General features: G+C 31.0%; 2 protein-coding genes across 2 annotated transcripts; one reads left to right on the forward strand and one right to left on the reverse strand.

Moving 5' to 3' along the window:
• Positions 1–1,997: 1,997 nt before the first annotated feature.
• On the reverse strand, positions 1,998–4,634 carry LOC100527472 (uncharacterized). Its single transcript, NM_001249592.2, has 5 exons — positions 4,363–4,634; positions 4,237–4,285; positions 2,667–2,729; positions 2,472–2,536; positions 1,998–2,205 (listed from the first exon to the last, which is right to left on the reverse strand). Exons 1-5 carry the CDS (start codon positions 4,477–4,479, stop codon positions 2,104–2,106), a joined length of 396 nt encoding a protein of 131 aa, NP_001236521.1. The 5' UTR covers positions 4,480–4,634; the 3' UTR covers positions 1,998–2,103.
• A 2,349-nt stretch (positions 4,635–6,983) lies between these two features.
• Positions 6,984–8,804, forward strand: GLYI-20 (putative lactoylglutathione lyase). The gene is made up of 3 exons (NM_001248487.3): positions 6,984–7,247; positions 7,400–7,505; positions 8,368–8,804. Exons 1-3 carry the CDS (start codon positions 7,093–7,095, stop codon positions 8,626–8,628), a joined length of 522 nt encoding a protein of 173 aa, NP_001235416.1. The 5' UTR covers positions 6,984–7,092; the 3' UTR covers positions 8,629–8,804.
• Positions 8,805–15,337: the final 6,533 nt, after the last annotated feature.

Consider the following 15,337-nt stretch of genomic DNA (forward strand, 5'->3'; position numbering starts at 1 on the left):
TATAGAGAATTGTTTTGATGGAGGCAAGAGATCAAAAGGGTGGGAAGACACATGATGATGAGAGGAAGAAGGGGATGCAAGCAGTTAATCAATAAAAGTTCTATCATACAATGTAAAGGGGCTGGGTAGTAGGGTGAAGTAGAGATTTATCCAAAACCTAGTGGCGAAGGAAGGGGTTCAAATTTTATGCTTACAAGAAACTTAGAATTCACAAATATGTCATGCAATTTTGGGAGATAGTACAACACATAGTTTGGCTTCTCAGACTTTAAATTCAGCGAGAGGTCTCTTGTGTTTATGGGATCTGGCTTTCTTGGAAATTTCGGATAACTTTATGGGACAAGAATACATTGGTTTGGATGGATGTCGAAAAGAGAATGGAGCTCCATCCGGACCAAAACCAATAAAACCTATCCACTTCCAAGAGTTCCATCACCACCCATAGATAACCGCCAAGGTGTCCAATTTCTACCCAAATTGCTTAGTTCTAAGCCAATTCAATGTCAGTCACTCCTCGTTGAGACTATACAATTTCAAACTCTCTTGAGAACCTGTACTTATGTCATTACACGGACTTGTTTGACTGCTCCTAATGTTGTTACATTAGTTTTAGCGACTTGTCTCATTCCATCCATGAATCAATGTGTGTATGCCACTGCAGGTATCTCTTGTTTTCCAATTAGTATTGCTCCATGTATAATTATGTTTTACAGCTAAGGTGGCTTCTAATTATTTTTTCTTTATATTCATATTGATGTTAATTATATAACAGGCTTTACATTGTATATTACTGTCTATCTCAATTGTTTTAGATTTTAAGGTTTAACAATTATCTTGTTGATGATGCACGTAACCCGCCTACTGACCCATTTATTTTGCCATAAAATGATCTCAGACATAAAGTCAAGTATCTTGGAATTAGGTACTTGCTATATTAGTTTGTTTGTTTTTCAATTGCAAACCAACGTTTGAAGTAAAATTAAATTTGCCAAAGCATTCAGATCCTTACTTTTGTAAAACTGAATTTGTGGATCATTAGATTTACTTTGAAATTGTATATCGTATTTTGAACTAAAATCCAAACATGCACTCTTAGCAGAAGAATAATCCGTTTTTTTTTATATCCGTAGAAGAATAATCTGGTTTGATCAGCATATATAATAGTCCTTTTTTCTAGCCAAGAAACTAAAACTCTTTATCTCTCTTGAAACATCCCTATTGATAATGGCAACTACATATGATTGACTTGGAAGCTTGTTTTATGATGAAGGGTCTGTTGTACCTTCAATATTCCAATTAGCGGTATGTATAAGAAATCACTGAATGACATTATCGATCATATGGTATTCCTACTAAATAGTTATAAAGCATGATTTACATATTATTTTCGTTGGATTTCCACTGGCTCGCATAATTAATGAAGGTTCAAAATGCGCTCTGCTGTGTTTGTTGAACGCCCAATATAAACACCACAGTTTTTTATATTAATTTTCAATATTTTATATCATTGGATAAATTTATATGTAGGTCAGCTATTTATCCTATTTAGTATTTATACACCGAAATGAACCACCCCAATTAGTATAATGTTGCAGCCAATCCTTTGCAACTTTCGGCTAAGATCCTTAGACACGATACTTTTCTGTTTCCATCTAGATATTTGTTAGATGCCTATTTTATAAATTTAATACAACTTCTTATTCTTGTTTATTTTAATTAAAAATGCATTTTTCCTTTTATAAAATTCATATTCAAATGGGGAGTAAATATGCAGTTGAGAAATAGAGATTATGAGCCTCACCATTAAAAAGGTCATTGTTGCTGAAAAAGGAGAGGAAATGAAAGGTTATCCTTCATTATTCAGATGGATCACTAAGGCAATTGAAACAAAGATTCATAAATTTTCAGAAGATTAGACGTTTCATGACCCTCTACCTCTCTCAACGAAAAATTTATAAATTAAACCAAGCAAGAATGAAAATAAGAAAAGCCTATTTTATAGAGAAAAGAAACGAAGGAATTTTGTTGTTCAATATTGCTGGTCAGTCAAATAATGACATGCCCTCTACCTCACGACAACAAAAATACAAATAAATTTGTTGTTCATGCACTCTGCTCTTCAACATCTCCATTTTCACCATCTTCAGCAGCTGCAGCAGCCATCAACTCATCGAAGTTTGCTGTCTTCCCTAGTACTATTTCAATCTGAACATAATTTATCAAAAGCAGAACTTAGACAAAATCATAAAGCAGAATCCAAAGCAATGGGTAGGAAGGAAGGAGACTGTTAAGCTATAGCATAAAATCAACAAAAGCTGCTGTTTATTTATTTATTTATTTTAAATTAACTTCTTTTTAAGTTTTAAGAGTTGAGTATGTGCACAAACACGTGCACGTGCACAAACACATCAAGGACAAATAGGCTCCAAGCAAACACTCTAGAGTAAGTAAAAACTTGTTTCCTGCCTTACCTTGGCCTTTTGAACAGGTCGACCTCTAGAGTCATCCTTTATGTCAACAGTTGATGTCCTGATTTCTGCATGAGGATTCCATCATTAATCAAATTAGATTATTCAACAATTGAAGGAACAGATTGTGAACAAGGGAGAGGGACCATTTCTCAGGAGAGAGAAAAACGAAAAAAGAAAGAAAGAATAGAATCTCACTCTTTTCAACAGCAAGTCTGTTGTTTTTCAAAATTTCAGCAACAGTTACTACTGTGGCAATAGCTGTAGCAATGCAATAGGGGTTGAAAATTCAGAAATCACATTAAAATTGGAACCAGGGAAAGAGAAAAGAAAAAGGAGAATTAGAAAGTCACATATAAACCATAAATCGTGAAATACATTGTATTGTAATAAAGTTCTACTATTATCAGGAGACAATATGACAGTCACATATCATGATATCAATGAATTATTGCCCTCTAATTTATCAATGCAAATATGCTTAGCAGACTGTTGCAACTTGCAACTTGCAACAGTTTTCTCCCAGCATTTATATCTTCTATCAAATTGAACAACAGATCATAGCTGTCAATAGCACACTATAGTGGAGCAGCCCTAGGCTGCCATTGGACTCAAATATAAAAAAAAAAAAGTTTTCAATTCATTGCAGGCCTCAAAAACCCATTTTTACCACTGAAACATTGTTTAGGTTTTTTTTTGGGTAAAATTGTGATTTCTGATTTTCTCCCCAAATTTCTAATGCATTTTTTTGCTTTAAAAACAATAGGATTTGAAATCCTTCTGCCTTGAACATTCAACAAAAAGTTAACTCTGTTTTGACCTATATTCCTTCACACTATATAAGACTATTGTTTTTCCTGTGCTCTATGCTTCCTTCTTCCTCTTGACTTTCCAATTCACATTCAGCTAATTCTTATCTAATTTGTTATGTTCTTTGTTTCATCGTCATCTTTCACTCTTGACTTCATTACTATGTTCTTATTGCTCCTAAATTGATGTTGATTGCATGTGTAAACTCTGACTTATTATTTATCGTGAATTTCTTTACTGTTTTTTAGTATTTAAATGTGTTGCATAAAATTATAAATTCTTTAGTTTGTATTATAATATTATTTATATTTATATTTATATTTATATCCACAGTAGCATTTTCAAAGCTGACCACTACATGCCACTTCAATAACTATGTGTTGGATCATACTTCAAGCCCAAACTTAAAGAATAGCTATTGTGGGTAGATCTTCAGGGTAACCACCAATCGAAGGCAAAACTCTAATTACATGACCTCCAAAATACAGCTATTTTAAAAATTAGTTCATCCAATTTGTCATAGTCAGATTTTCCAAACTTAAGTTGTTACCAGCCTAGGCCCTAGCTAAAGGATACCATGGGTCAGTACAGCAAACAAACCTATGCTACGCAAGGGATTGGAGAAGGGGAGGCCGGTAAAATTAAGCGTTAAAACTGAGCATGAGCGCATATTGATGGTTGCCAGTATCACCACTCACCAGTATCACAGTATAGAAAGTTTAGTCAGAAGAACAGAGTAACATCTTTAGTCCAACGAAGGTTAGATCATTGAACTGTTATCATTCTGTGAGTTTTTCACATAAAGTTATATGTAGCAAGCCTATAAGGCTATAACTAGAATAATACCTGAATGAACGAAAAGAACGAGTCCACGTTACTAATCAATAAGCAACCAATAGAACCAACAAGCGAAATTCAAGGAATAAAAGAGGAAAAAAGGCGAGAGGGATTTCAATACCCATTCCTAGAGCTGAGAGCTCGACCTCATCATGCTGTTGCATATATCTCTGCAGAATCAACAAAATTAAACATGAAAAGAAAAAACTCTCGCGAGCTTCGAAACCTGAAAATGGAGTGGTGGTACCTTGGCCAGATTAACGTAGAAGAAGAGGGGCTTCTTGGTGTTAGAGACCTGAATGCGATTTTTCTTATACGAATCAGAGATGTTGATGTTGTTCACTCCCTCTGTTATGTCTTCCATTGTTCTCTCTCACTCTCACTCGCACAACCAAAAAACCCTAACGATTTGTTTATCAATTCTCACTCGCAAAGCGTAACCCCGAAACACAGAACAGAATGCACCCCTTTCTCAATTCTCACTCCCAAGGCTCGGGCCCAACATTTCATTCACTCTTCGGAATCTTATTGGGCCACGCCCCTTCACCAATACAACAGCACTGCCATTCAGTATATATTAATTATAAAAATTACACATGATAAATTTGCTTTTAGGTTTTAGGTTAATACTCATTTACATTGAATATAATTTTTTTTACATTATCCAATAAAAATAATTTATTCTTTTTATGATTTAAATAACAAGTATAAAAGTCAAAATTTATCATACATATGACAATTTGGCCAATAACAAGAATTTTCATGTGAGATCAAGTCAAGAAAGAACAAAAACAATAAGAGACAGGATACATTGTGATAGAAAAATAAGGATTAATATATTTTTAATCACTGTAAATAAATAAAAAATCATTATTTTTAGTCACTAAAGTTTTTTTTCTCTCGTTTATAAAATATGTTAGGTGTAGCTCGTGTCCTCTTTTATTTTAGTTAAAGGTGAGGGTAATAAAAGCTACACCTAAGTCATTTTTATAAATAAATAAAAGAGAGATATTTTTTAAGAAATAAAAGTGAACATTTATGTTTTTACATCAACTAAAGATATATTTAACTCTAAAAATAGTTTATAATACATTCAGGTTAGCTATTAGAAAAGGTTTATATATATATATATATATATATATATATATATATATATATATATATATATATATATATATATATATATATATATATATATATATATATATATATATATATATATATATATATATATATATATATATATATATATATATATATATATATATATATATATAATTGTCGTACGAAGAAGGTTAGAATCTATGATAGTATGAGTCTATCTAAACTTTTCAACAGACCAACTAGTGGATTAACTCTGCAAAAGGTTCATATAAAAGATTTATTCATTATTGACGTGTTCTTGATAGTGCATTCATTATCTCTGAAAAAGGGTATATGGCGTCTGCATAGTCTATTTTAGTTTGTAAATGAATAGGTGGGACAAAGAGATTCGACCACAAAATAAATGAGCTTATAATAATAGTACCTCGAAATAAATTGTGAGTCTAATTAAAAATATTTAGAAAATCTAAAATCGAACAAAGATTTGATTTGCTCGCGACTTCACGAGATATGAAACTTGTGAGAGTACGCGTTTAATTATTGCAGTATAAATTTAAAATCGATGAACGGGATACTCTATTATTGAAAAATCGGTCACGTCAAAATATTAAATTGAAAATGGATATTTTTTAAGTGTTCTTGTGATACTCAATTATTGAACCATCGGTTATATAAAAAGATAGAATTGAAAATGCAAAAATTTCTAGAGCTTTTGGAATTTAAAGAAACCATTTCTATTTTTGTTCATCATTTTAAAAAATATCTCTTAATTTTTTTACTCTTAATATTTAAACATGATAATAAAAATATCATTTTAGCAAAAATGTTTCCTTTGCCAAGAGATTAATATTGTGTTTGGATCGAAAATCGTTCAGAATGAAATAACTATGATTAAGATGCGAAAATTATAATTATTAACTCCTTAAAATCATATTCAAAACATGACAAATCATATCTAAAACACTAAAATGTAGAATCATAACCAAAACTGAATTGGAAGCTTTCCCATTATAATCCATGCAACCTTTTATAATGTCAACATAGTTATGTGGGATTTTTTTATGGGTAAAAAATCGCAATCCGTTGAAAAAAACAAAGATGTACGGAAAAAATTAAATATAAATTCTTTAGTTAAATAAATTATTTTTGAATAAAATCTTAAATTACTATATCAACCTTATGGGTTATACTTAGTGGGAGATTAGACAAGAGTTATAAATTTAATTTTGGGAGAATGCTAGAATCATGAAAATTCATTTACAAATTCAAATTAAATATTTATTAGTTATTCAACAAATGCTATATATATATTATTTTTAATTTGATTTAGTGATCCAATAAGTGTTTTATTTTTGAATGAATTAAATATTTTTCCACCAATAGTTAAGAAGTATTCAACATATTATAATCTATTTAAGAGATTAATTTTTACCAACAAATATTTTTCTAACACACACGGAGAAAGAAGGAATATTTGTACTTAATATTATTTTTCTATTAAAATCAATTAAAGAAACTAACAGTAAAAATATTGTCACTGAGTCATAGTTTAAAAAAACATTAATTTTGAAATAATTAATTAAAAAATATTCAATCAGATTTTTCATTACAAAAATTCATGTAGTGTCCTTGTACCAAAATTAATGTTTGCCTAATCGTTTAACGTGGAAATGATGTGTCAGGAAAACAAAATCCATCCAACTCCGACGTGGCACAGATGGTGGCGTCTGTCTATATAAAGTGGCCACCCATTTCGCCTTACCTGGTGCACTTCCTCTCTTTCTGCTTCCTTCCTTTATCCTCTCTCTCTATCTCTCTCTCAAAAGCTTTTATTTGTTTCCGTCGTACGTTGTATGCTTGGGAGCACAACACAATGAAAGAAAACGTAGGAAACCCTCTGCACCTAAAGTCTGTGAACCATATCTCTCTCATCTGTACCTCCGTGAAAGAATCTATCAACTTCTACCAGAACCTTCTCGGATTTTTTCCCATCAGGAGGCCGGGATCATTTGATTTTGACGGGGCATGGTAATTACTATTTTAATTAACAATTGACAAAAACGCCAAACCTTTATACAAACAATATTTGTTTGTTATTTTCTTTTCTTAGGGAGTAATTTTTTCTCACTGTTTTTTAACCTTGTCGGTATTTTCTATTTGATCATTGTATCATTGTACAGGCTATTCGGATACGGAATTGGAATTCACTTGCTGCAAGCCGAGGACCCCGACAACGTTCCAAGAAAGACGAAAATTAATCCAAAAGATAACCATATATCATTCCAGGCAAGATTTTAGTATATCCGATTGTGACTTTTATTTAAGTCAAAATTGTAAATTTCGATTTTAAATTTCATCTCCTATTAATTTAATTTATGAATTAGGTCCTTCTATTTTGTAAAATTGTACAATATTAATCCCCAGACTACAAATAGACGTTGATCGCTACAAAGAAATGTTGACCGCTACGTGTTGTGATTGGTCAATGAAAACAACAATCCATTTCATCTTTCATGGAGTTGACATCCAATCAGAACATGACACGTGACAGTCATCATCCAATAAGAACGTGACGGTCATTAACGTCACTTGTTATCGGTCAACGTCTAATTGTGACATGGTAGACTAATATTGCACAATTTTACAACATAGGAGGACCTAGTTCGTAAATTAAATTACAAGGGATCAAATCCGAAGAGTGACTAAAAATACAATTTTACCTTTATTTAATTAAACTTCAAATTAAATGCTTGATACAGTTTTGTACCCAGATAAAAAAAATCAAGTGATCATGCCATTCTTAATTAATTATAGGAGAATAATTAGGAGCCTAGTTGCTACCCTTGGTCGGGGAAAATGAAAGAAAAGTACACTCCAGTTCTTAGAAAAAGCCAACAATAAATAAAAGCAGCGGCTTAAAATGGGGTTAAATTAAAGTGCCAAAACAGACAAAATCACAAACAATGTCTTGTAGTGCAAAATCGTTTGTATTAGTTTCAAGTTCTAATTAAGCTCTCCCCTTCCTGGCTGCATGTGCAGAAAGGACAAAAAACATTGTTCTCATTCTCGTAATGAAGTGTGATTTAATGAAGTGATTGAATAAAAGAAATTAACATGGCATTATATGTTGTTGTGATGAATTAATTAGTGTGAAAGCATGGGGGCAGTGGAGAAGAAGCTTGGGGAGATGGAGATTGAATACGTGCATGCAACGGTAGAGGAAGGAGGGATTAAAGTGGATCAGTTGTTTTTTCATGACCCAGATGGGTTCATGATTGAGATATGCAATTGTGATAGCCTTCCCGTGATCCCCTTAGCAGCGAGTGGCAATAACAATGGCATGGTCAGATCATGCTCCAGACTCAACCTTCAAATTCTTCAACAGATACACCAATTTCTCAACCAATAGCTAGCCACTAGTCAGATCATGATGATGATCATTTCCTCCTTTTTCATGCTGTTTAGATTATTCCTTATTTTATCATTCTGTCTAGTTCCTTTGCAGTAATAAATTATTCCATATATATTCGCTTCTTATTAAAATAAAAAAAAGAGAAGTATGGTTTAATTTGTGCCAGTGGTTTTTCCGAAATGAGATTTGCTTTCTTGCATCATTTCTCAAGTGAGCATTCGCTTTGGTATCTAAGCTTTCTCGATCCAAGTGACACTTTATTATTGGTGCATATGAGTAATTTAGTATATAAAAAAAGTAAGAAGAGTTTATATGAAGGTGATCAATTTTAAGGAGAAAGAGTAAAATCCAGAATCAATTCATGATTTGAATTTTTTTAACTCATCAATATAAATACATCGAGTAAAAAGTTTATGAGTTATTTCTTCAGGAGTTACAAAGTTGTGTAGATTTTGAAGATAAAAATTAGATAACCTTTTCCCGTTTTAGAAATAGAATTTGTGATTAAGATAACTTTACCAATGGAATTAGCAACTCTAAGCCCTAAGGAGTTATATAATTTTCAAATTATAAACTCATTTATTATACAGATATTGTAATTTGTTTATAATTATTGGATTTAATCCGTATGAATTTAGACAACACTTCAAATTGAGAATAATATGTGTAAGTTTGAACTATGAGACAAACTATCATTTTAAAATGTTTATGTACCCATTTTATTTAATTTAATTTGTATTCTTTAATTTCCTTTACCTTCCATTAATACTAAGTGAAAAAAATTAAGTTTAAATGTGGAATACAAAACAAGATAAACATGGCAGCAATGGTTATACAATTAAGCACGTTCGATAAATCTGAGTTCGAATAATTTTCAAATGTCTTTAGCTTGGTCTTGGTCAATTTGTTAAGTGTAAATATTCAATGGCTGAAAGGTAGAGTTTCAAGATAAAAGATAAGATGCATGTATATATATATTGAAAATTTCATTTTTATTATTTAGATTTAAGTGACTTAAATGTAAAGTAAAATATTATATTTTATTAGATGGAGCTTAGTTGAATGAATAGATTGACGTTATTTTTGTTTTAACTTAAAAAAAAAACCTATTTATTATAATTGGTGTTGTTCACATGGGAGAAAGGAAAAAAAATAATTACATCTTGTTTAGACCCGATATAGAAGTTCTATAATCAATTTGTTGACTCTTCCAATTACATAAGCAAGAAGATAAAAAAATAATTTCTTAATAATAAAATTCAAATCAGTAACCAATCATGTGTATAGAATGAAACGAGCAAGGTTAGGTGAAAGTGGCAGAGCAAACGTTTCTATCATGAAGTGATCTTTCATGCATGCCTACTCATGTTCGACATCAGCAAACTAATAATACGGAAAATAATACAGTACATGTTTTTAGGTACCCAAAAAATATCTTTCACGATGACTTGGATATAACAAATTGAAACTCTAATGTAATAGGGATGAAAGTTATTCATTATACGTCGATATAAGCTGAATCAGCACCAGCAAAACAAACAGAAAAGCTGACTCGGAATGCCAATTTTGTCTGCAATAATTTATTTCCGAAATTATAAAAACTCCTATATAATTTATTGGGATGTTCGAATGTATGATCGATTTTAAATGTATGATCGATTTTAATATAGTAAGACTATAAACAGATTTTGTACGGAATCGGTACACATTAACAAAATAAAGTCTATTTAATATTTATGAAGAGAGAAGTAAATATTACATCTAAATAGAATTTGATATATACACAAGAGAATCTATTTTGATAAATTGAGAATGCAAAAATCAATTATGCGTGAAAGCATGAGAGAAAATTGCAAAGGTTAGTAAATGTTACTTTCAATCCTTTTTATAAGAAGCAAATTGTAATATAAAATACACTATAGCTTATTTTCTATATAAAAAAAACAAATAATTATAGTACTAAACAATGAATAATTTATTTTAAGCAAACGTGTTCCACCTATAACAGTAGATTCATAGTTGATCTTGGTCATAATGAAAGTGGGCTTTGATCTCAAGTGAATTTTATCTGTAAAATTAAGAGATCAAAGTTTATGGTTGTTATTTTAGAGAGAAAAAAAATTAATCATTACCATGATTCGAAGGTTAGTCTCACATTTTTTTTATAAAAATTCCAAAACGAAAATCTCACACATGAGACTTGTTCTTTATTTGCGAGACGATGCTTTACTAGTTTACTTATCATTATAATACTTGAATGTGCTTAATTGGTCAACCACAGCATCGTTATGAAGAGAGACAACGCGTTGCAAATAGAATTTACCCTAACTGAATGCTATCGCAAATGTGATCCCAAATAACCGTTATTCTCTGAGGCTACGTTTTACATGGGCCTAAAGCCCAAAATATCTATATAGGCATTTAATCACTTTTTATGGGCAGTTGCTATATTCACTTTCCCTTTCAATTTGTTTTTTTAAAAAATACATTACCCTATTTATTTGGAAAAAAAGAGTACATAAGCAAAGAAGGAGAGTGAATATAGCAAGTTCCCTTTTTATTTACTGATCAAGAGTGTTGCTTCCTTTACCTCCATTACACTTAATGTAATGTGGTGCCTGCAACCAAATTTGGAGGTGCAAAACCCCTTATTTTTCTTTCTAAATTTCATTGTATGTCCCATTCCAAAAGTTAACATGCAAATTTGTGTTTAAATGAATATATTTTATATTTAAAACAGTTTCAAAGTTCAAACAAAACCTTTCTTTTAGAATTTAACAAGTAGTATACCCAGAAATAGTTTGGTATCTGTTAAAAAATGGCAGCAAAAAAATGTAGGTAAAATTTTTATTTTAAAAAATTCAAGTTAAATTTTAAGGAATGTCAAATTAAAAAATAGCATAACATTTAATTATAACATCAACACTGTATTAAGATTTAGAGTGATGATACATATATCATCCTTTATTTTAAGTATCCTACCAACATGTTTTATTTATCTCTATTTTTCTTCTTTATCACATTATAAATTTTATCCTACTTATTTCTTTCTCTTTTTTTATTCTCTTTAGATATTGAATAGTACAATAGTTATTAATCAAACATTTTCCCCTCTCTCTCTATATATATACATAATCAGGTGCTATTCAAACATGTGAGCCTGAGCCAATTTTCCTTTGTATCGGCCCATGAAAGAGTAACATACTCACAAATATTGTAACTCTATTGGGATCAATCTCACGGTCCTGGTTAAAGGATGTGTGTTGAATCACTCACAGCAAACAACATTTGGTAAATATACACAAGTATATTTAAAGCGGAATAATGCTTTAAAAGTGAAAATCATGTGGAGTCCTAACATAAACGAATAATAATATACTAATCACTTCTTATTTTGTTAAACATTCTATCAACACTAATTCTCATTAATCTCTCTCTTCTTATTATATTATAAATTATAATATATCTATTTTTTTTTCTTTTTTTATCCTCTCTAAGTGTTTAATAACACATTAAATGTTTAAGAAATATTTTCTTTAACTTCTTTTATGATGGATTTTTGCTAGGAAAATGTTTGATAGATTCCAATATATATGTTTATAACCTTATTTTGATAGACAACCAAGAAGCTAAACATCATTTTATTTTATATAACTAACAGAGTTCACCATTCATCAATCATTGACCCTACGTATTTTTATGACCTGATTTTGCTAGCGGAATCCTTATCTAAAAGACAAGACTAGATACCATTTTAATGCCAATAGAAAAAAGCAAAGTACGAATTAAAACAGTATATATATTTTCCAGTGTACCAAGATGTTACACCATAAGCCAAATGAAGAATACAAATTCGTGCATAATTTTGGCAGGGACTGTATACTATATATTCTGCTCTGCTCCTTATTTCTCTGTAATTAAAGTGTAAACCATGCTTCTACAATAAAGAAACAACAAATCAAGATATAGAAATGATACATGCATGCATATAATAGCTTACATTACATATATAGCTGTTTACGCCCATATAAATGTGAAATTAAGGATATATATTAGGTAGCTAGTGGCCCCTTGCAAGCATTTGATCGTAATTCTCTATGGATTGGAGCCTTTGAATGAGAAGTTGCTGCCTGAAGTTCTTGATGAAGGCATCAGCACTAGCATTGATGTCTTCATTAATAGGCTTCTTTGTCTGACCAGTGGCCTCAGTCGTCTTCTTTGCCCCATCATCTGAACTTGGGTTTCTCTTCTCTATCCACTTGCTGCTCTCTCCCTCTCTTTGCACTTCTGATGAAGGTTGTTGCAAGTGACTCTTTCTCATTCTTTCTTCTCTAATTGAATTGATGTCAAAGAAAGAAAGCTAATTAGGCTTGTATTGTATTTGTATTTGGTATTTACAATGGAATGGTGCTTCATGGCTCATATATATAGAGAGATAGTTTAAGATATACACAGCAACAGCAAGGAAAGGGAATATGCTCTTTCCACTTTCTAATTGATACCTTTTTAATTTCGATCGCATTAATCTTGTGATATATTTTCACCTTGGTTTTACCTTCAAACAAAAGTTAATAGACGGTCACAAGCAAAAAAAGGTGCAGAGGGAGAATATCTAGCCGCTCCGATATGCTAAGCGTAGTGAACGCATATATGTGACGTCAATATATGCCACAAGAATAATTATAATATTCAAATTAATTTGCCAATTGATTCAAGAAAGCTTAATGCTTTTCCTCATTCAGTAAATTAGTACGTTAATGTAATGTCAATATCTTATTATTACGTCAATATCATAAATAATTTTTTATTTGAACTTCACAATACACACGTCAACAAATAACCTTTTTTTTTATACAATGATAATAAAGATTTGAATGAGTTCTCATGCATGTTACTCGATCTTTCTGTATTACTAAGTCATCCTAACAGTGAGATTCATAAATAATATTCTGCCGTCCCAAAATAACTCATATTTAAAAGTTTTTTTCACAGAAACCAATAGAGTAAATATTTGAAGATAATTAATATTGATTAGGGATAATTTTACTAAAATATATTTGTTCTTTCTCTTGATTTTAGTAAAAGTATTATTAAGTCTTTTTAAAATAATATTAATTATTGAAGGATAAAATAAAAATAGATATTTGAGTATTTTATTAAAAAGTTAGAACATTAATTAATTTATAATTCTTTTTAAAGACTAAGATTAGAGTGATTGAGAGTATTTTAAAAAGAGATTATGGGATCCGAAAGCGGATGAAGCATGTGCAACACAGGATTCAATTTGATCTTGCGGCTTAAGACATGGTGATATGTGTGCGAAGAAGAAAGATGCTATACAGCTTAATGCTTGGCGAGTGAACAACTAACAAGATCATTAATTGCCACTTTAGTAAAATTCTTAAGACGAATGATGGGGCTGCATCTATACCGACCTCCCTAAACCATAAATATTAGATTAGATTGGTGCATTGTGCGTTCTTCAATTCACATCTAATAAAAATTAATTAAATATCAAGATACCCATGTGATGCCCATCCGTGGCTTTGATTTAGAGGCATGGAGAGCTGCTATCCCACCACGTAGGCTTCTGAATTTATAGATATATATATTATTTTCTGGATCTCCTCACTATTTACCGTAGAAATGCCCAAAGGATTGACCGTAGAAAAAGCTGTCTACAACATATACACGTGCTTATATCAAAACATCTATCTTTATGAAAAGTCTAACGAGACTCTCCATCGTTCATTGCCACTAATTTGGATGTTAGCACATGTATTACTAGTATTATTAATTTGGCTTATGACAAGAGTGTAGAATAAAGAGATGGTAGAGATAGCAAGAGTGTATAATTTTATTCTGAATAATATGAGGTCTTTTATAAGTAAATATTATATAGTAATAATCAAATGATCATAAAAGAGAAAAATTTAATAGTTGTAACCTATATTCTAATAATAAAGATGATTATTAACCATTAAAAGAACAGTTACAAAGGTTATAAAATATAGAAAGCTAACAAATCCTCCGTTAAATTGAAAGTTTGCAAACTATCAGTTTAATGAGATTCATTAAGCATGCAGACTCCAAGCAAATTCCTTAGCTTCTGAAATGCAGACAACTTCAATGGTTTGGTCATGATGTCAGCAATTTGCACTTCACTCTTGCAGCAGATAAGATCAATAATTCCTTCATTTGATAGGTCTCTTAAAAAATGAAATCTCACATCTATGTGCTTGTTTCTTCCATGCATAATAGGATTCTTTGATAACTTTATGGTGGAACTATTATCACAATAGATGAGAGTTGGACCTTGTTGCTTGAAGTGAACTTCTTCAAGAATATTCCTTAGCCAAATTGCTTGGTAAGCACATGCTGAAGCTGCTACAAATTTCGCTTTTGTTGTGGATAAAGTGACAATGGGCTGCTTCCGTGATGACCAAGAGATCGCTGCAAACCCCATCATAAAAATATAGCCAAAAGTACTTTTCTTGTCATCTGAATCTCCAGCATAATCACTATCAGTGAATCCCAACAGATTGAAATTTTCACCTCTCTTATAGAACAACTCAAATTCTCTTGTTCCTTGCAAGTAGCAAAGAATTCTTTTAGCACAAGTAAATGCATTTCTATAGGATTCTCCATGTACCTGCTAATCAAACTTACAAAATACATTATATCATGCCTAGTTGTAGTTAGATAC

This window comes from Glycine max, chromosome 15 (genome assembly GCF_000004515.6).
Source record: "Glycine max cultivar Williams 82 chromosome 15, Glycine_max_v4.0, whole genome shotgun sequence".
NCBI lineage: Eukaryota > Viridiplantae > Streptophyta > Magnoliopsida > Fabales > Fabaceae > Glycine > Glycine max.